Here is a 20,713-nt window from a genome sequence, read left to right as displayed (position 1 = left end):
CAGGCTCAGCGGCTGTGGCTCACGGGCCCAGCCGCTCCGCGGCATGTGGGATCTTCCCGGACCAGGGCACGAACCCGCGTCCCCTGCATCGGCAGGCGGACTCTCAACCACTGCGCCACCAGGGAAGCCCTTATAAGAGTTTTTGAATAGCTCTCTTAAAAATGTGCATGTGTGCTGGTGATAGTCCCGCCAGTGCTGCCCAATATAAATATAATGTGGGTCAACTGTGAGCCATATGTATAATGTAAAATTTTCTAATAGCCACATTAAGAAAAATAAACAGCTGAAGTTAATTTTGATAATACATTTTATTTAATCTAACATCACAAATATTTTATGTAATCAGTATAAAAATTATTGAGATAATGCACATTCTTTTTTTTATACTAAGACTTTGAAATCCATTTTGTATTTTACATTTAGAGTACATCTCAATTTAGACTCTCCATATTTCAAAAGGTCAGCAGTCACATATGGCTAGTAAATGTTGGATAGTGCAGCTCTAGAATGGTAGATTCTTGGTCTTCTGAAATGTTGGTAAATTACTAGTATGAAAAATCAAACACAGAACAGTTTTTAAAAAACTAATCTTTTTCAATATTTAGCTAAGTTCCTTTTTCTCTCTGTGTATTGAATTTTCTGGGAATAAAGATTCCTATATTGTCCTTTTACTTCTTGGCAGTTTTAGTCCTTGAATACAGATATATTTGGATTTTTAAAATTTAATTTTGGGAATAGAGACTCTGTCAAAGTATATTTTCTTTCTTGACAAGCACCTGAAATTAAATCTGACTGTCGTCTCTAAATATGTAATGCTGTAACAGTGAAAGAACCCTCAGAGTCTACCCTAGAGTAGGCTGCTCATTGTGGTTTTGAACTTGGGACGATTTCTGTAGTTGAGTCAAGAATATACAATTGATTTTCCTATGCGGGGGGCACTCAGCCATAAATTTTGAGTATTCTTATGTCTCTAGTAAATACCTTTACTTCTTTACATTAAAGTGTCCTTACTTCAGAAATTCTTTATGTGTACAAGTTTGTTTCTTTTTCTGGGAGGAAAACAAATTTGTTGTGGCAACATCTTGACTCAGATGTTCACATGCCTTTGTGTTTTAATTTGCTAGTGGGGCCTTAACTTAGTTTATGGAAAAGGGACATGTAACTTGACTGCAGATTTGAAGAAAGATTCTTAACCACAGGCCCATCTTCTGTTAACTGATTTAATAGTGGTACTATTTGAGGTTTATTTACTGTTTTTAATATAATAAATTTCCTAGTAAGGAACTATAATTAATTAATATGAAATTTCTTGATAAGGAAAGAGAAAAGCGACTGAAACATTGGAACTTGAAAGAAAGCCTCACATAAAATTATAGGTCATCCAGACCAGTGCTTCTCTAACTGTAATGTACATATGAACTCCTTGGGGATCTTACTAAAATGCAGATTCTGATTTAGTAGGTGTGGGATGAGCTTGCTTTTCTGAGATACTCCCAGGCTCTGCCTTTGCTGCTATTCCATAGACCACCTTTCAGGTAGTAAGGGTGTAGACCATTATTTTGCGAAGGAGGAAACTGAAGCCTAGGGAGAATTACTGACTTGTCCAAATTTTCAAGATTGATTAGTGATAGTTAAGACTATACCCTGAGACTCCTACTTTGAAGACTAGTACTTTTTCGAATGTATTTATGGGTATTTCCATATTTACGGCCATTGTGTTTGAAGTGTCCAGCTGCTGAATTTTCAAAGGAAATGCTCAGTAATGATGACTTAAGTTAAAATGCCATTGTATGGAGGAATAGAAAATTATAAACATATTCAAGTGTCATTTGTTTTATATCCTTTATATTTTACCAGGGGTATGTCCTTTTTTAAAAAATTGTTCAAAGTTATATTGCTGGCCAGAATAGAAATTTTAGGAACTACTTGATATATGAAATTGCATATTTTCCCTCCATTGTGGTCAGATAAACAATTTGGTACTTGGTTAAGTTGGCAGCAGAATAATTAAGTGGTGCCTCTTCCAGCACTTAATTGTGCAAATATCCTATTTAAAAAAAAATACTTTCTCCTGGGTACTTTAACGTCCTGACATAGGAATGTGGGTTTAATATATTCTTTTTTTAAAAAAAATTTATTTATTTTTGGCTGCATCGGGTCTTTGTTGCTGCACGCGGGCTTTCTCTAGTTGCAGCGAGCGGGGGTTACTCTTCGTTGAGGTGCGCGGGCTTCTCACTGTGGTGGCTTCTCTTGTTGCGGAGCACGGGCTCTAGGTGTGTGGGCTTCAGTAGTTGTGGCTCGCAGGCTCTAGAGTGCAGGCTCAGTAGTTGTAGCACACAGGCTTAGTTGCTCCGCAGCATGGAGGATCTTCCTGGACCAGGGCTCGAACCCCCTGTCCCCTGCATTGGCAGGCGGATTCTTAACCACTGCACCATCAGGGAAGCCCGATTTAATATTTTCACTAGCTCTTTTTTCATCATTTTTAGAATTCTCATGATCATCTTTGAAGAAACCTGAGATATCTTGTTTCTAATAAGATTTTCAGCAATTTAATCTCAGAACTCTGTTTGGCTTCCTTTCCTTAAAGAGTTAAGCTATGATATATAGGCCATTTAGAAGTATGGGTTGGTGGGAGGGCTTGGGTGATGTTCTGAAAGAGAGGTCTTAGACACTCAATAGGAAACTATATATATGAAAGACCTGAGCTTCGCTTTGTCTGCATAGCCTTGAAATATTGTTATTCTCCTTTTTAGATTTCTTGGGCATCAAATAAAAATTAATGGCGAGTTAAGTTGCGTGTGTCCATACCTATGCTAGTTGCAAGGGAATTTTTTTTTACGTCAAGGTAGTAGAATAGACTTCTAAAGAAAAAATTCTTTCTCATTTAGTCAGAGTGGTTTTTCTCAGGATGGCTCAAGAAAGGCCATCTAGAGGGCAGGGTTATTACTAAAGCAGAGGCTTTTAAGCAGTGAAGAGACATTAGTATATTGGATTAGTTTCTTGGGTTATAGTAGAAGATTAGTAGTATTAGAAAATTAGATATCACCATCTGAAAACTTCGGGTGTTTTTGTATCCATGTCAGCACATGAATCTTAGAGGATTACATAATTCAGTTAAGAGAAACAAGCTTTCAATGTATGAGCATTTAAAGAGTTTCTTGATAAGAGAGATCTTAGATTTCTTACATAAAGCTATGCACACAAGGGCCATTGACTTACCTGGCAGTGGAAATTGCCAAATAAAGTCATTTTCTTGTGGAGTATGTAGCATTCTGTCTCTGATATGGTCTACTGATTGGTGTTCAAGAGCATTCGGCAGCATGAATGTTAGTAGCTCTGCTGTGAAGAGAGCTAGCATGTTGCAGTGGGCATGGAATAGGAGGGCAGTTTAAAGTTATGCTTTCTTTTAGTGCTCATTTTACCAGATATCTGAATGATTTGAATTTTTAAGACCGCTTTCATTCAGTCTCACTTTTGTGTATATTTGTACCTCACTTTTTTCTTCATCTCATAAAACCCACCGTTTGGTGTCACAGTAGAACGTAGTGCTCAAGTTTTTACCTCTCCCATTCTGCTATCAAAATTTTAATCTTGCTTTGTATTTTTCTCCTAGTCTTTTTCTCATATTTAACAAAAATATCCCCTTTAACAAAAATATTTCCCTTTAAGGGAATATTGATATTCATTTTGAATTCTTAAACTTTTAATAAAACTTAATTTATATATTTACTTTGTGAATCTGTGATGGTTGCAAGGATTTTGGAAAATTTTTTTTTAACATCTTTATTGGAGTATAATTACTTTACAATGGTATGTTATTTTCTGCTTTAGAACAAAGTGAATCAGCTATACATATATCCCCATATCTCTTCCCTCTTGCATCTCCCTCCCTCCCAGCCTCCCTATCCCACCCCTCTAGGTGGTCACAAAGCACCGAGCTGATCTCCCTGTGCTATGCAGCTGCTTCCCACTAGCTATCGGTTTTACATTTTTTTTTTTTTCCGGTTTTACATTTGGTAGTGTATATATGTACACACCACTCTCTCACTTTGTACCATTGACTTTTCATGCCTTGGTTATTATTACTGTTTTAAAATGATTTCTTTCCCCTTGGAAAGAATGTTTAGCATTCTTCCTCTTGTGCCTCCAGTTTAAGTGGATTTGAATATTATCCCTTTGGCTTGGGGTTGGGAAAATTTTAAAATAAGAGTATATTAGGTATGTTCTGTAATAAGCTTGAAAAGGCACCCTTGTGGAAATAGATCCTTGGGGAAACATTTAGGTGAAAACAACATTTTGAAGTCTATGAAATGAAATTTACTGGAAAGTTAGAGGTGCTACTGTTTTCCTGGGCGCTCTACTTGTGACAGTTAAGTATAGATTGAGCCCAGGGCTCAGCACATTAGAGACCTAAGGAAGAAATCATTTCTTCAATTTTTCCTCTGCAGTGGTGGTGACCGCGGTGGCTTCAAAAATTTTGGTGGTAAGTGCTGAGTATCCCAAAATGTTTCAGTGGAAATGCTATATAAACCTAAAAGCCACCAATATCCCGCAGACGTAGTCTAAGCCCTTTCTTACTCTGTTGAGGCTGGTGTGTGTTGTGTGCTTAAAAAAAAATTATATATATGCATATATATATCTCAAAATATTAAAAAGACGAAGTTGATCTCAAACAGTCCAATGGGTTTCTACACAGTGAATTTGCATGAAAGAGTCTGGTGACCAATGAATGAGACCTTCACTGGATTTTGTCAATATGTTTTTTAATAAAGGTAGCTGACATGGTGTTTTTAAATTATTACGGTTTTCCAATCAGCCTTCACAACCAGAACTTAACAAAAGTGATACTAGCGTAATGCCAAAGTGGCTGGTGCCGTCTGGGACAAGTTTAAGGGAATATTGACATTCATCTTGATTTCTTAAACTTTTAATAAAACTTAATTTATATACTTACTTCGTAAATCTGTGATGGTTACTTACAAGGATTTTGGAAGTATTGACTTTTCATGCCTTGGTTATTATTACTGTTTTTAAATGATTTCTTATGAGTTGCCTTAAATAGCTTTCTTTTTCTTTTTCTTTTTCTTTTCCCTTAGGTCACAGGGATTATGGACCCAGACCAGATGCTGGTAAGGTTTATGGTAGTTTGTGACTCTGCCATTAAGAGAATGTTAGTTTTCCATTTTTTCAAAGGAGAAGTGTGTGTGTTTGGAGGAGTTAGTACAGGAGGAAGATTTGATTTGATAATGCTGCCAGAACCAGGGAGCTTCACTTCTAAAGATGTACCAGCAAGAAAAGTTCAGGGGGATTGATTGGAAAGTTTGCTAGGAAAAATTACTATGTTTGTGCTTTCCCATGCTCTCTACTTTTTCTTTTGTGAAGAAATACTTGATTTTGTACTGCTAATTAGCATTATTTGTTTAATTACTGCAAATCAAGTATGAGAGAATTGGTATGATTGGGGAATTAGAAGTAGAATAGCTGTGTTTAAGAAAATATTACAATGGATTGATAGTCTGGTCAGTGGGCCTAAGAAACCTGAATTCATATATGAGAGAATTGTCTTACTCTGGGCAGAGGTCACTAATTTCTTTTCTTTTCTTTTCTTTTTTTTTCTTTTTTACAAAACATCTTTCTTTCTACATGTGCCTTTCTTTTTGTTTTTTTTTTTTTGGCTGTGTTGGGTCTTGGTTGCTGCGCGTGGGCTTTCTCTAGCTGTGGCGAGCGGGGGCTACTCATTGTTGCAGTGCACGGGCTTCTCATTGCAGTGCCTTCTCTTGTTGCGGAGCAGGGGCTCTAGGTGCGCGGGCTTCAGTAGTTGCGGCACATGGGCTCAGTAGTTGTGGCTCGGGCTCTAGAGCGCAGGCTCAGTAGTTGTGGCGCATAGGCTTAGTTGCTCCACGGCATGTGGGATCTTCCCGGACCAGGGATTGAACCCATGTTCCCTGCATTGGCAGGCAGATTCTTAACCAATGTGCCACCAGGGAAGTCCTCAGAGGTCACTAATTTCATGTACCTTTATATTTTCAAATGAAATTCAAGGCTGCCTGGAGCCTTTTGAAAGTTATGTAGAGATTAAAAATCTATTTGAGCCAAAATTTTTTTTTAAATTAATTAATTTTAATTAATTATTTATTTTTGGTTGCATTGGGTCTTCGTTGCTGTGCGCTGGCTTTCTCTAGTTGCGGCGAGCAGGGGCTACTCTTCGTTGCGGTGCGCGGGCTTCTCATTGCAGTGGCTTCTCTTGTTGTGGAGCACAGGCGCTAGGTGTGTGGGCTTCAGTAGTTGTGGCACATGGGCTCAGTAGTTGTGACTCGCGGGCTCTAGAGCGCAGACTCAGTAGCTGTATATATTGAAATCAGAACTTTTGTTTTTATTAAGATGCTAAAGTATTCTATATGGATGGCAATTTCTGAATTATCCCTTGATGGACTGAATTTATGTGCATCTTTCTTGTTTTGTTATACTAATCCAAAAGTGTGCATGTAAGGTAAGGTGTGTGTCAAGGTGCCCCTACTCTCTGGTATATATAAAGCTTATTGCAATGAATGGGAAACCAGCAATTCTGCTTGGCTTGCTTGGAAGTTCAAGGTGTCAGATTTGGGCAGTTTTCTACCAGAAAGCTTTAAAAGTATTGATTAGCCAGAAAGAATTAAAACTCTCCAAAGAAAGGAATGCTACTTTATACTAACTTTCTTCATCTCTTACTGAGCTTGAGTCCTGTATCTGAATCTGAAGAGTGAGATTTGTAAGATTTCCCTTAATTGGTCTATGTATTTGACATAGTGTGGACTTGATCCACTTTACGTGAAGTTTAGTTGTGAGAATTGACCTACCAAATAACTGTTATGACCACTTTGCATGTTTATCTAAGAGGTTTCATGTATTGGTCCTTTTTCCTTTTGGTCACAGAAATAGTTGAATATTGAATAATAAATTATTATTCTTGATTACTAAATAGGATGTAGTAAACCTAAGGAATATGTAAAATTAATCATGGTTTTTTTTTCCCCCATAGATTCAGAATCTGATAATTCAGATAACAACACAATCTTTGTACAAGGACTTGGGGAGGGTGTGTCTACAGATCAAGTGGGGGAGTTCTTTAAACAAATAGGAATTATCAAGGTGAGTAAAAAATTGGCTTATGTTGAAAATCTCATAATTATCGACATATTCTGGTTAAGATACATAGGTTACATAATAAGCCCATACTCCAGTAAGGCTTGTCTCTTAAAGTTCCCTGATGCACATGCTCACCCACATCTGTAGGCATTTGCTAAGTTTGCTAAAATACATGAAGATTTTTATTCCTCGCTTGTGTGTACCTTTCCACAGCCTTCCACAGCTTTTGCTTTCAATCTTAGGACTCTAAACATAGTCTCTGCCTAGCTCCTAAAATTGTGAGACCCAAATGAAATTGTGAAAACATTTTCATATTCTGAAATGCCAACATATGAAAACCCAAGTTATTACTAACAACTTTTTATGTTGGTATTTAATGTCTGCTATATATTTGCCCAATATAATAATGCTTTATTTCATAACTTTATTGTACTTAAGTGTCTCATGCACTGTTTGTTTCATGCATATATTTTCATCTCCCAACTAGAAAGCATTTAGATTAGTGTTAGTAGATTGAAGCATTTGCCTGATATCAGTTTGTAGTTGCTCTTGTTTTGGTGTCCGTGGAATTACTTTTTTTTCCTCCTTCTTGGAGAGTAAAAATTTCTTAAGAAATTATTAATTACACATGAAATATGTAAAAAATTCACACAGTTCTTGTCTTCCGCTCCCTTCTCAACAAAATCCAGTGTGTACGCCTTAATGGTAATTTATTTATTTGCTTGGTGAACATTCTTCCTGGTCTTTTTTTTTTTTAAGTTTTACAAGGTATATATTTATATGAAGTATTATCTGTTTTCTTTTTTGTGGGTTTAAAGAAATTATACATGGATAAAACTATATACTGTGTATCCTTTTTTTAGTTTGTTTTTCACTTAATGTATTTTAGAGAGTTTTCTTTTTCAGAACCTACAGATAACTTCATTTTTATGTTAAGTTGATAGTATTTATTGTATGGATATGTAAATTCCTTTAAAAAATAAAATTTTAATTATCTATGTGGTTCATGATCACTTTTTCTTAAAATACTGACACCCACTTGTTTGTTCCTCAGACAAATAAGAAGACTGGAAAACCAATGATAAATCTGTACACAGACAAGGACACAGGAAAGCCAAAAGGGGAGGCAACAGTATCATTTGATGACCCTCCTTCAGCTAAGGCAGCCATTGACTGGTTTGATGGTATACCTCATTCATATAGTTTCTTTTTTTTTAAATTTATTTATTTGGTTGTGCTGGCTCTTGGTTGTGGCAGGCGGGCTCCTTAGTCGAACTTGCCGGCTCCTTAGTTGAAGCAGGCAGGCTCCTTAGTTGCGGCTCCAGGGCTCCTTAGTTGCGGCATGCATGTGGGATCTAGTTCCCTGACCAGGGATCGAACCCGGGCCCACTGCATTGGGAGTGCAGAGTCTTATCCATTGCGCCACCAGGGAAGTCCCTCATTCATATCGTTTCAACGTGTGGTTTGGATAAATGTTTTCTAGTATTGAAGTCAAAATATGTTCTCATAGACGGTGATTATCTTCATGTTTACTTTTTTAGATATTCTATTGAGAATACAGGCCAGAGTTTTTACATACCTTTAGAATTGAGATGAACTCTGTCTAAAATATTTCCTTATGTCATGCTTTGTGCTTAAGGCCACCCTGATAGAGATGTAGAGGGTTGGCCTGGTTGACTATATTCTTTTTAAATTTGGTTAATTTCCCTTAAAATATAATCTTAATACATACTTAGAAGAAACAGTAAGACTTTTTTTCCCCCTGAAAATACGAAAATATGGGAGAGTAGAAGAAAGGAGTAAAGCATCCATAGTTCTCTACATAGAGACAACTACTGGTATTAACTTTTCCTTCCAGTTAGTTTTTTTAAAATAAATAAATTAATTAATTTTTGGCTGTGTTGGGTCTTTGTTGCTGTGCGCGGGCTTTTTTTCTCTAGTTGCAGCGAGCGGGGGCTACTCTTCGTTGTGGTGTGCGGGCTTCTCATTGTGGTGGCTTCTCTTGTTGTGGAGCACGGGCTCCAGGCACGTTGGCTTCAGTAGTTGTGGCAGGTGAGCTCAGTAGTTGTGGCTCGCGGGCTCTAGAGCACAGGCTCAGTAGTTGTGGTGCACGGGCTTAGTTGCTCTGCGGCATGTGGGATCTTCCTGGACCAGGGCTTGAACCCGTGTCCCCTGCATTGGCAGGAGGATTCTCAACCACAGTGCCACCAGGGAAGCCCCTTCCTTCCAGTCTTTTAAAATAGTTTATCATTATACTCCAAATGTAGTTTTGTCTCATGCTTTTTTTCACTTAACGTCTTAACGTAGTCATTTCCCCATGTTATTATAAATTCACTGTTTTTTTTGTACCCTAATTTAATAATAACTAACACTTACTGCATGTTTACTGTGGTTTATGAGCTAGGCATGGTTCTAAGAACTTTATGTGCGTTAACTCAGTTTGATCTTCACAGTAACCCTATAAGATGTACCCTTTTATTACCATTTTACGGATGATGAAACTCAGGCACAGAGAAGATAAATAATTTCCAAGACCACAGAATAAGTGGCAGGGTCAGGACTTAAACTCAGGCAGTCTAGCACCATTGTCTGTGAAGTGCTAAACTATGCTGGATTGACAGGCACTTGTGGTCCCTTCCAGTTCCAAGATTATTGCACCTGTGTCTTGCAAGACGTAATTGCATTTCTTTACTTCTTCACAGATGAGGTTATGATAACCCTGTCTTCACCTCCATTTTCTTTACTTTTTTGCCCTAATCAGGCCCCATCACCTTGCTCTTGAAGGCTAGGTCCATTCTCCCTCACTTTTCTGCTTGTGTCATAGTTTCTGTGAATCATAAAACTATCATAGCTTATGATATGTTAAAAAAATTATTGTGCCTTTCCCCCATAGGGCAAATGAGCCTCTTAACAGTAACTCCATAGTTCAGCTCTCACCAGGTCTTTTTACAGCTTTTAAAATACTGATCCATGGGTTTCCTATTTAAAAGTGCTTGTCATACCATCTGACATTGTGGAAGGTTGCCAGTCACAACAATTAGGACTTCGGTGAGAGTGCTAAGACTCCTGGATTTATAACGTATTTTATGACTCCTTGGGCACCTTTTCCTTATATGTCAGTTCTCTTATTTAATATAAAGTGAAAATTTCTGTCTCTAAGGCCCTGGGACAGCAGAATATGTGTATGTATGCATGTATATAAGTAATCACATATGCACACATTTTTTTTTTTTTTTTTTTGTGGTACGCGGGCCTCTCACTGTTGTGGCCTCTCCCGTTGTGGAGCACAGGCTCTGGACGCACAGGCTCAGGGGCCATGGCTCACGGGCCCAGCCGCTCCGCGGCATGTGGGATCTTCCCGGACCGGGGCACGAACCCGTGTCCCCTGCATCGGCAGGTGGACTCTCAACCACTGTGCCACCCGGGAAGCCCTGCACACATTATTTTTAAAGATACTACTTGTCTAAGGTAAAAAACATTTCAAACGGTACCAAGAGTATATAGTAAAAAATGAGTTTCCTTTCCACCTTTTCACCTACTGGAGTTAAGCACAATAGGCAGTGTATAGACAGGCATATGTGTGCACATGCATGCACATACACACTCATTCCCTTTAAAAAAAAGAAATGGTAGCATACTACATACATTGTTCTGTACTTGGCTTTTTTCATGTAAAATTTTAGATGGTTGTTTTTTTTGCTTAGTAAGAAATGACTGTCTCCTTGTGACAGATCTGCTGTATTTAGTAGATTGTGTCATGTTCTAGTACAGTTACCTTGACTCTTTGGAACACTAGTGTGTTTGAATTTCTGTGAGGACATGTCAGTTATTCCTCTGAAACTAAAAATTTGTAAGTTTTATATTTTTGAGAGGTGGAGATGTAGAATAGCATTTCTGCAAAACCATTTCTTTTCTTTTTTTTTAGGAAAAGAATTCCATGGCAACATCATTAAAGTGTCTTTTGCCACCAGAAGACCTGAATTCATGAGAGGAGGTGGAAGTGGAGGTGGGCGACGAGGTAAAATACTTATTGCTCACAGGCCTGGGTATTACACAGAAGGTTTGGATTTGAGTCCATGTTCTGTCCCTGTTGTGTGAACTTGCTACTACTTCTCTCTCCCTATCAGTCTTTTTCCTTCTATCTTAAAAGTGAGGTACCTTTATCCCTGAGATTCTGAAACTAAGGAGGGCATTATAGAAAGTGGACTTCGAAGTTTTTTAGTGCATTATTTGCACTTAAATGTGTGCCTTGGGGTCTTCTTCCACATCTCCTGCATTGACTAAATAAGTAAAGCCCCAAATCAAAGAATCATGGAGTCCTGCCATAAGGGGTTAATTTGAGGGGGTGCTGCCCAGTTATTGATGAACACTTGCTCTCAGTTCTTTCGTCTGATGGTTTTCCTCTGCTTTGTTAATGTCTGCTACTGATTCCTCCCCACTCCTTACTTCCCCCAGGCCGTGGAGGATATAGAGGCCGTGGAGGCTTTCAGGGGAGAGGTGGAGACCCCAAAAGTGGGGACTGGGTTTGCCCTAATCCGTAAGTATACCATTTATTTTGGTAGATGTAAGAGTTGGGATTGGGGTTGGAAGGTACAAGAGGGGGTTCTGAATCCATTGGAAACTATTGAGCATTTTATTTTCCTCCTTTCTCAGGTCGTGTGGAAATATGAACTTTGCTCGAAGGAATTCTTGCAATCAGTGCAATGAGCCCAGACCAGAGGACTCTCGTCCCTTAGGAGGAGGTGGGTCAGCCTTTAACAGCATCTGCATGCTATTAATCTTCTGACTGGCATTAAGGAGACTTTCCATTATTCTGCTGGCCTTACTAGTTTGCATTTCTGCCTTGCAGATTTCCGGGGAAGAGGCTACGGTGGAGAGAGGGGCTACAGAGGTCGTGGGGGCAGAGGTGGAGACCGAGGCGGCTATGGTGGAGACCGAAGTGGGGGGGGCTATGGTGGAGACAGAAGTGGCAGTGGTGGCTACGGAGGGGACAGAAGTGGGGGTGGTTATGGGGGGGACCGAGGAGGTGGCTATGGGGGGGACCGTGGTGGTGGCTATGGAGGAGACCGAGGCGGCGGCTACGGAGGAGAGCGAAGTGGGGGGGGCTACGGAGGAGACCGTGGTGGTGGTGGCTACAGTGGGGACCGAAGTGGAGGCTACGGAGGAGACAGGAGTGGCGGCGGCTATGGAGGAGACCGAGGTGGCTATGGAGGCAAAATGGGAGGAAGGTGAGTATTAGAATGTACATACTAACCTTTGTACCTCACTGCTCTTAGATTTTAGAGTCTGAGCCCTTTTCATCACATTTTCTTCCTGTCCAGTTATTTAGAACTTGAATTTCCCATTGTCAACTCTTTCAGTTAGGTTGGAGAAGATCCGTTCAGTTTCCTGTTTAGCAATTCCTAAAATTTGTTTTGGAAATTCTTATTCATGATCTTTATATTTGGATGAATGTAGGTAAATGTGTGTGTATTCTTTCTCATAGCTAAAGATAATTGAGATTGAGAGATGATTTGAAACTGTATGTAAATCAGGCATTCTTAATCTAAGTGAGGGGAGAGCACACCTTTTATAGGAGTGTGCTTTTATAGGAGTGTGCTTTTTTTTTTAGCAAATCACATGTGCTACCTTGCAGTTGTTTCTCTGGAGATTCTGTTACACCTTTTCCAGATGAAAATCACTGGTGGTACTGATGGGAGTGTGCTATGCACGTGAAAGCTGTAGAGGCAAAAAAAATTGAATAACCAGTGATGTAAAATAACTTCAGTTACTGTGCCAGAGACAATATAGGGTAGCAAGAATTAGTAAAGCATGTAGTTAAGAGCACAGAGTTTGGAGACAGACTGTCTTCTTTCAAATCCTGGCTCCACCACTTATTAGCTGCTTGATAAGCAAGTTACTTAACCCTTTGGAGCGTCAGTATTCTCATCTGTAAAATGGGGCTAATGATATCTCCTTCGTGGAGTTGCATTAGATTATGTTACAACGGTTGCCATGGTAACCATGCCATGCCGTGGGGCCATGGTAATCACTGTATAATTATTAGCTATTAGTAATTATCATCTATTAAACACTTCTTACTGTGTGGCAAATCCTGTGAAAGTGTCTTTGTATACTTTAGTTCTAGTCCTTCTGTCAACCCCAGAGGTAGATGTACTTGCCATTTTACAGAGTTAGAAATGTTGAGTAACTTTTCCAAGATCGCATAGTAAGTGGCAGGTCCAGAATTCTTACATGAAAGTGTTTGCTTGCTTATTCCACTATACTACTCTTCTTTTTAGAGTTCTGGAATGGCAGTCTCTGACCTGAAATACCACAGTGGTTTAGAGTCCTTATTCTAGATGGAAAAATTTTTAAGAGAGTTAGTGATAGCAGGGCTTCTAGGAAATTTGTATGTCTTAAAGCTGATAAATTAGACATTTCGTAAGCACCTTCTAGGAGCAGAGAAATATATTAGGCATGGTGTCATTCTTATAGAAATTGTCAAGCTGATGCCAGTCACCAGCACCCTGAAGAAGTGTCTGATGCTTTCCCCTGGTAGAAAATTAGAATTTAGTCTGGCTCTTTATTTTTCATTCCTAGAAACGACTACAGAAATGAGCAGCGCAACCGACCATACTGATGACTGTTTTGAATGTTCCTTTGTCTCTGACATGATCCATAGTGAAATTGCCAGAGTTTTGCCTGCTGCTTTCCTCGTGGCCTCTTCTTGCGTAGTGAAATTAAGTGACATTTGGATTTTTATTTGGGTGGGAGGGCTGGGACAGTTTTCCTTTTAGAAATGTCCATCGAAATATCCCCCTTTAGTTTCCAGCCTTATCCTTCCCAACCCTTGAAGCTAAGTGCATTGTAAAATATTGCCAAAATGGAAAGTGTTTTGTAATACTGCAATAAAGGATGTTTGTTTTGTGGACTTTTGTACATTAGTGCATTGTTCTGTCACACTCAGGATGCAGTCACAGCAGATTCGAACTCTAAAGAATTAGGAAATGAATTCTACTTCATGAAATTAAAATGTTACTTCCAACCATATTTATTGAGTTCCTACTCCATTTAGAATAGTAGTTTCCAAGCATGACTGCATGTCAGAACCACCAGAGGAGGTTGTCAAAATTCCAGATTCCTAGGCCTCACCCCAGGTCTACTGGATCAGAAATTGATGGGATGTGGGGAGGTAGAGCTTGGAATCTTAATTTATCTTTAGATCACCAGGTGGTTTTGATAAAAACCAGGTTTACAGCTGAGAACCATTTATTTAGGGCAGTGTTCTAGACGCTGGGAATATGGGGGTCCAAGGGCTAGGAAGGAAGAGTAAGGGTTTGACAAACCAGGGTTAAGATACCAATATACATAATATGTTATTTGATATTCTTTAAAAAACTATTTTTCCTACCCTTACCAAGGGTAAGGCACTGCATCAGATGCTGGATATATTACTCATCAAGCAAACAGAGAGTATATAGTCTGATAAGTGCTCTGGTAAGAATAGTACAAGGTGCTTTGAGGGCTGGTTGGAAGGATACTTAATCCAGTCATGTGGGATTGGGAAAGCTTGGTGAGCCTTGAGGGAAGAGTAGGAATTGGCTAAGTAAAGAGGCTGGGGTGAGGAATTGGTGTTCCCAGCAGAAAACTGACATGAACAAATATTAATAAATCAGGAGTTAAAAGAGTGAGAAACAGGCTGTGCCCTTGAGAATTGTATGTAGTGCACTGTGATTGGAGGAAGAAGTTTAAGAATGGGCATGCAAAAGATAAGACTGGAGAGGTAAGCCAGCTCTACGATAAGGTCCTTGCATTTCATTTTCCCCCTGCCTCCATATGGGGAGTCATTAAAAGATTTTAAGCAGGGGAATGGCCTGACCTGAGTGGCATCAACTGAAAGATAATTATGGCTGCCTAGTAGAGAGGCTGGACTGGAGACAGAATGGTATACCAGGTGAGAGATGATACAGGTCTGAGCTCAGATAGTGACTGGATGAGGAGGAGATAATAGATTTGAGAAGTGAAGGGGTATATTTGATGGGATTTGGCTGGATGTCAGAAGTAGTGGGGAGAAAAGAGTCAGGTTTCTGGCCTGGGCAGTTGGGTAGATGTGCTGTTCATTGAAATAGGAAACACTGGAAAAGGAAACAGGTTTGGGAGTAAGATGAGGGAAATTAATTCAGTTGTGGGTAAGTAGAATTTGGGGCACTTGTGAATGTCCCTTCCAAGTAGGGACATTCAGTCAGCAGCTGGGTGTGCAAATCTGCAGCCCAGAGAACAGCAGCACTGAACATTACGTGCCACTGATGTTCCTTACTGACTTCTGTCTCCTTTGCTAGCTTTACTTGCCCTTTACGTGTTAGAAGTTTCTTAGTTTGTTCTGATCCCCTTTCTTCTATTTATACGCACTTGTTAAAAAAAAATTTATTTATTTATTTTTGGCTGCGTTGGGTCTTCGTTGCTGCGTGCGGGCTTTCTCTAGTGGCGGTGAGTGGGGGCTAAGCTTCGTTGTGGTGCATGGGCTTCTCATTGCGGTGGCTTCTCTTGTTGCAGAGCACAGGCTCACGCAGGCTTCAGTAGTTGTGCTGCATGGGCTTCAGTAGTTGTGGCGCACGGGCTTCGTTGCTCCGCGGCATGTGGGATCTTTCTGGACCAGGGCTCGAACCTGTGTCCCCTGTATCGGCAGGCGGATTCTTCTTAACCACTGCGCCACCAGGAAAGCCCCTATACTCACTTTTATCCTGGGTTTTATATGGTGATGACTACACCAAATTTATGTCTCCAGTCTGTCTTCTTCCCTTAACTCTGCATTATATCCAGCTGCCTACTTGACTTTTCCACTAGGATGTATTTAACATAACTTCTTTTTTTTTGGTGACTCCGCTGGGACTGAACAGAACTTCTGATCTCCAAATCAGTTTCTTTCTTCCTGGTCTTCCTCATCTCAGTCTTAATCTACCCAAATCAGATCAGATAAAAAACTTAGAACTTACATTTGATTTCTCTTTCACTCATCCCATACTTGCAGGTCCTTTTAATTCTACCTCCAAAATATATCCTGAAACCATCTTTATATTCTTAGTTCTAATCCTGGTACAAGCTACAGTCATCACTTTTCTGGATAACTGCAATAGCCCATTAATAGGTCCCCCACAATCTTGCCCCTCTAAAATCTATTCTTCACACAGCAGCTAAACAATATGGTAATGATGTAAATCAACCTATATGTCATGCCTCTTTAAAACCCTTTCAGTGACCTCCCATTGTATGTTGGCTATAAATTCCTTACCTTGGTTTACCAAGCCCTGTATGATCTGGCCTTTGTCTCCACAACCTCATAGGAGAATATTTTTCCATACTAGCCTTACCTTAACCACATTGGTCCTAATCTTGATGGTACAAAACGTGCTTCTGTTTTAGTATCTTTGCGTGTGCTTTGTGCAGGATTCTCTTTCCTCATATTCACATGGTTGACTCCTTTTCATAACAATGTTGGGTCAAATCCCAGCCTCCCTCCCAGGTGTTTGCTGACCTTCGTATCTAAAATACTTCTTCCAGTCACACACACATCATCTCTTAATGATGTCCTCACAGTACTTATCACTATATGAAACGATCTTTTTGTGGTTAATTTCTCTCCTCCATTAGAATGTAAGTTCCAGGAGAGTAGGGAACCTCTTCTGATGTTCACTGTTCTACCCCAGTACCTAGGTAGGTACTCAATGAATATTGACTAAATGAAAGACTCTATTATTATAGATTTGAGCCATTAGTATATAAATGGTAATTAAAGTGATGAGAGTGGATATGATTAAAATAAGACTAGTGTAGTGGTTTTCCATCTTAGCTGGATACTAGAATTAGCTAGCAACTTTTTTAAAATGCAGAAGATGTCTGGGCTCCACTCCAGAACAATGGAATCTGTGAGGCCTGGGACATTTAAAAAACAAAAGCCCCAATTGATTCTAATGGTTTTGGAGTCTAGAGAGAAAAGAGCCTAGGACAAAACCCTGAGAAGTACCAATATTTAAGAGATAATAGGAAATTCCCTGGTGGTCCAGTGGTTAGGACTCCTTGCTTTCACAGCTGAGGGCCTGGGTTCCTCCCTGGTTGGGGAACTAAGATCCCACAAACCACGTGGTGCAGCCAAAAATAAAAAAAATAATAATAGAAGAGGATACTGAAACAGACTGGGAATACCAGTGAGGTGTCAGTGGAACCCAAGGGAAGAGTGGACTACAAGGAGGGAGAAACTAATGGGATCAAGTGCCCGAGTTGGCCAAGTCACATAAAGGATAGAAAGCATTCATTGTATGTAGCAATACGGAGGTTATAAATTATCTTTGCATGAGATTTCTCAACCTTGGTGCTACTCACATTTTGGGTTGGATAATTATTTGTTGTGGAGGGCTGCCCTGTGCTATGTATAGGATATTTAGCCACATCCCTGCCCTCTACCGCAAGACACCAGTAGCAGCCCCCAATTGTGACAACCAAAAATGTCTCCCGACATTGCCAAGTGTCCCTTGGAGGGGGCAGAATTGTCCCTTTTGAGAACTACTGCCTTAGCAAAAGCAGTTTTGGTAGAGAATTGAATTCTGAACCCAAACTGAAGTAGGGTAATAAATAATAGAAATTAGAGAAATAGAGACAGGTAGTGTGGACAACTATTTAAGAATCTTGATTATGAAGGATGATTAGAGGTGAGGTGAGCTAAGGAGAGGAGGCATCTAGAAAGGGTTATGGGTTTGTGGGAGGTTATTTTTAAGATGGATGGGAATTGATCATGTTTATACACTATTTGAAAGGAAATGGGGAAAATTGATATTCAAATTCCTTGAAGGAATGGCACCCAAGACACTGGTGGAGGATTTTGCCTCGGAAGAGGAGAGTGCCTCTTGCACTGTAATGGAGCTAAGGTTAGTGCAGATGCTGATAATCGTAGTAACAGATGACTGACATTTATTGGGAGCTTACTGTATGCCAGGCAATTATAAGCAATCCGTATGTGTTAACTCATTTAATTCTCATAACAATGCTGTGAGGCAAGGAGGTATAGGGAAAAATATTCCTTTTGAATGTAAAATCAGAGAAGAGGTGAATAGTGTAAATGATTTTGATTGCTACTGGAAAGGGGCTTTTAGAAGGGACACTGAGGAACAGAGACCCTGAAAGGTTAAGCAACTTACCCAAGATCACACCTCTAGTAAGTTACAGAGCTAGGATACTAACCAGAGTATCTGGCCTTAGAGCCTGTGCTATCAACTACTGTATACAAGGATTCTTATAACAGGTGGCAAGAAGTTGAGGTAATTTCATCTGATGTTTTTAATTTTTTTCCCCCGAAGAGAAATTATAATGGCCTACTGAGAGTTGGGGAGTAATAAGATAGAAAGTTTGAAGAGCCTGTAGGAAATGTGAAGAGAGCAGAGAAGGCTTGAAATTGTAACTAGGAACCCATAAAATTGCCAGACAGCAATAAGAACTCAGTTAAGATAGGAAGCAAGTATTTTGAGGGAACCAGTCTATGGATGTGTGAGTTTTCTCCACTATAATCAGCAACCTGGTTATAGGATCAGAGGCAATTTGATTCAGGGTTGGGGATTTTACTAGTCAGAGAGAGAGATGATAGTGGAAGTATAAGAATAGTGAGAATAGTGGTTGATGGATGGAGTCCCAGCTGAGTAGAAATTTAAAAAGTAAGAGGGGGCTAACAGGGAGAATGTAGGGAAGTCAAGACCTTAGTGTTATTGATGAGATTCAGAGGCCTGGTAGTGGGGATAAAAAGAGCTGGAGAGATAGAAGGTTTGGGTCAGAAAGTAGATGTTCACGATTTTGTAGATGGAGAAATTCCTGGGGATGACTAGGGCTAAGTGTGGCCATGGAAGTAGGTAGCTGAAGTGAAACAGAGGGAAAAGCCTTTGTAGTTGAGCTGAGGGACTGAGGAACTGAGGTGTTGGATGGTTGTCCATAGGGATGGTGATAGCAAGACTAAGATTCAGGCAATGAATGAGAGAAAATAGGGAAGTGGGCCAGAGGGTGGGATAGCTCGTTTGAGAGCCAAGACCCTTGGAGAAACAATGACAGGACATTGTGACATTGGAAGGAATGTAGGAGGATGAGCAACACCTGACATTTCAGGAAGAAGCCAGTTCAAGAGCAAGGTTTCAGTTATAGCACAGAGATGGGGGAGAATGTTTGAGGAAGAGGTGTAGAGGTAGAGGGTATAAATCCTTTTTTTTTTTTTTTTTTTTTTGCCATCAGTGGGAGTATCCAGAGATCCCATTAGAAAGGGAGGAGAGGTAAGAGGGGGACTTACATTTTGGATGGTGTCCAAAAATCCATCCCAACATATCCTGATGGCTGAGAAGAGTGGGCATTTCAGGCCTCTGAGAGAAGTTGGCCACAGCTTGGATTAAGTGTGTTTCTAAGAATATTGGATATAGGTAGCTCTGGTACTGGGAAGGCTCTGGTACCTTGGTGGCATACCAGACGGTCGGTGCTCTATGCAGACCTTTATGCTCCGTGCTGTCTTTTTTTTTTTAATATTTATTGTATTTATTTTCTTTATCTTTTTTTTTTGGCTGCATCGGGTCTTAGTTGTGGCACGTGGGATCTTCGTTGAGGCATGTGGGATCTTTTGTTGCTGCATGCATGCTTCCCTAGTTGTGTGCGGGCTTCTCTCTAGTTGTGGCGTGCGGGTTTTCTCTTCTCTAGTTGTGGTGCGCGGGCTCCAGAGCGTGTGGGCTCTGCAATTTGCGGCACGTGGGCTCTCTTGTTGAGGCGTGTGAGCTCAGTAGTTGTGGCACTCAGGCTTATTTGCCCTGCGGCATGTGGGATCTTAGTTCCCCGACTAGGGATTGAACCCACGTCCACTGGACCACCAGGGAAGTCCCCTTGGTGCTGCCTTAAATCTTCTGGTGAGGACTGGTGAAATTATTATTGAGGTCCTACTGAGCAGAGACTGGTATCTGGCTGAGTAATGAGACATCCCCTGGAGAGACCCATAAGTATGGAAGAGGAGGGGTTGGAAATCTGTGGGCAGGACTTTGCGGGAGTTGAGAGCCTGAATTATGTAGTTAATAAGGCCTTGTTTGTATCCACAGGCTATCAAGGCCCAGGGAAATTTGGGTTAGGTTGCTCACCGGTGCAAACCTACAGAGTGGGCAAAAGAAAATAATCATTTTTCCATCTTTGGTCTTTGTGCCACACTATTAGAGGCAGTGTTGCTTATACCCCAGAATAGTGAAACTACTCTTTTGGTTTTTACTTACAACTCTGTGAAGCAAAACATGAATTTGGAAGTGGTAGGGCAGGTGGGCAGATAAATCTCATTGACATACCATGCTGGATTCAGAATAACTGGACTACTCTAGGACCTGGAATGTGGGGAAGTAGAAGAGAACATTTATGTCACTTTGGGCTTTCCTACTCGATGGGAAGAACGTGACCTCTCATTAGACCACTCAGTAAGACTGAGGAAGTAAAAGGACTTTTTAAATCTCTGGTGGTCACGGGCTCACATGGCAACACTGAAGAGAGGAAAGGAGAGAAAAGAAGTCCACATTTGAGTGCCTACTATGGAATGCCAGGCACCATTAGGCTT

At 40.2% G+C, this 20,713-nt stretch overlaps 1 protein-coding gene across 2 annotated transcripts in view; it reads left to right on the top strand.

Moving 5' to 3' along the window:
* Window positions 1-14,743, top strand: part of TAF15 (TATA-box binding protein associated factor 15) — a 29,553-nt gene extending 14,810 nt beyond the window's left edge. For both annotated transcript variants that reach the window (XM_079904144.1, XM_079904145.1), the window contains exons 8-16: window positions 4,449-4,483; window positions 5,097-5,129; window positions 7,019-7,128; window positions 8,180-8,309; window positions 11,051-11,143; window positions 11,581-11,662; window positions 11,779-11,867; window positions 11,975-12,353; window positions 13,708-14,743. In XM_079904144.1, the coding sequence (XP_079760270.1) occupies window positions 4,449-4,483; window positions 5,097-5,129; window positions 7,019-7,128; window positions 8,180-8,309; window positions 11,051-11,143; window positions 11,581-11,662; window positions 11,779-11,867; window positions 11,975-12,353; window positions 13,708-13,747 (991 nt within the window). In that variant the 3' untranslated portion in view covers window positions 13,748-14,743. The remainder of the gene's footprint in view (window positions 1-4,448; window positions 4,484-5,096; window positions 5,130-7,018; window positions 7,129-8,179; window positions 8,310-11,050; window positions 11,144-11,580; window positions 11,663-11,778; window positions 11,868-11,974; window positions 12,354-13,707) is intronic.
* Window positions 14,744-20,713: the final 5,970 nt, after the last annotated feature.

Source organism: Stenella coeruleoalba (genome assembly GCF_951394435.1).
Source record: "Stenella coeruleoalba genome assembly, chromosome: 19".
Classification (NCBI taxonomy): Eukaryota; Metazoa; Chordata; class Mammalia; order Artiodactyla; family Delphinidae; genus Stenella; species Stenella coeruleoalba.
The sequence above is the reverse complement of the archived record's forward strand: the minus strand, read 5'-3'. Positions and strand labels throughout refer to the sequence as shown.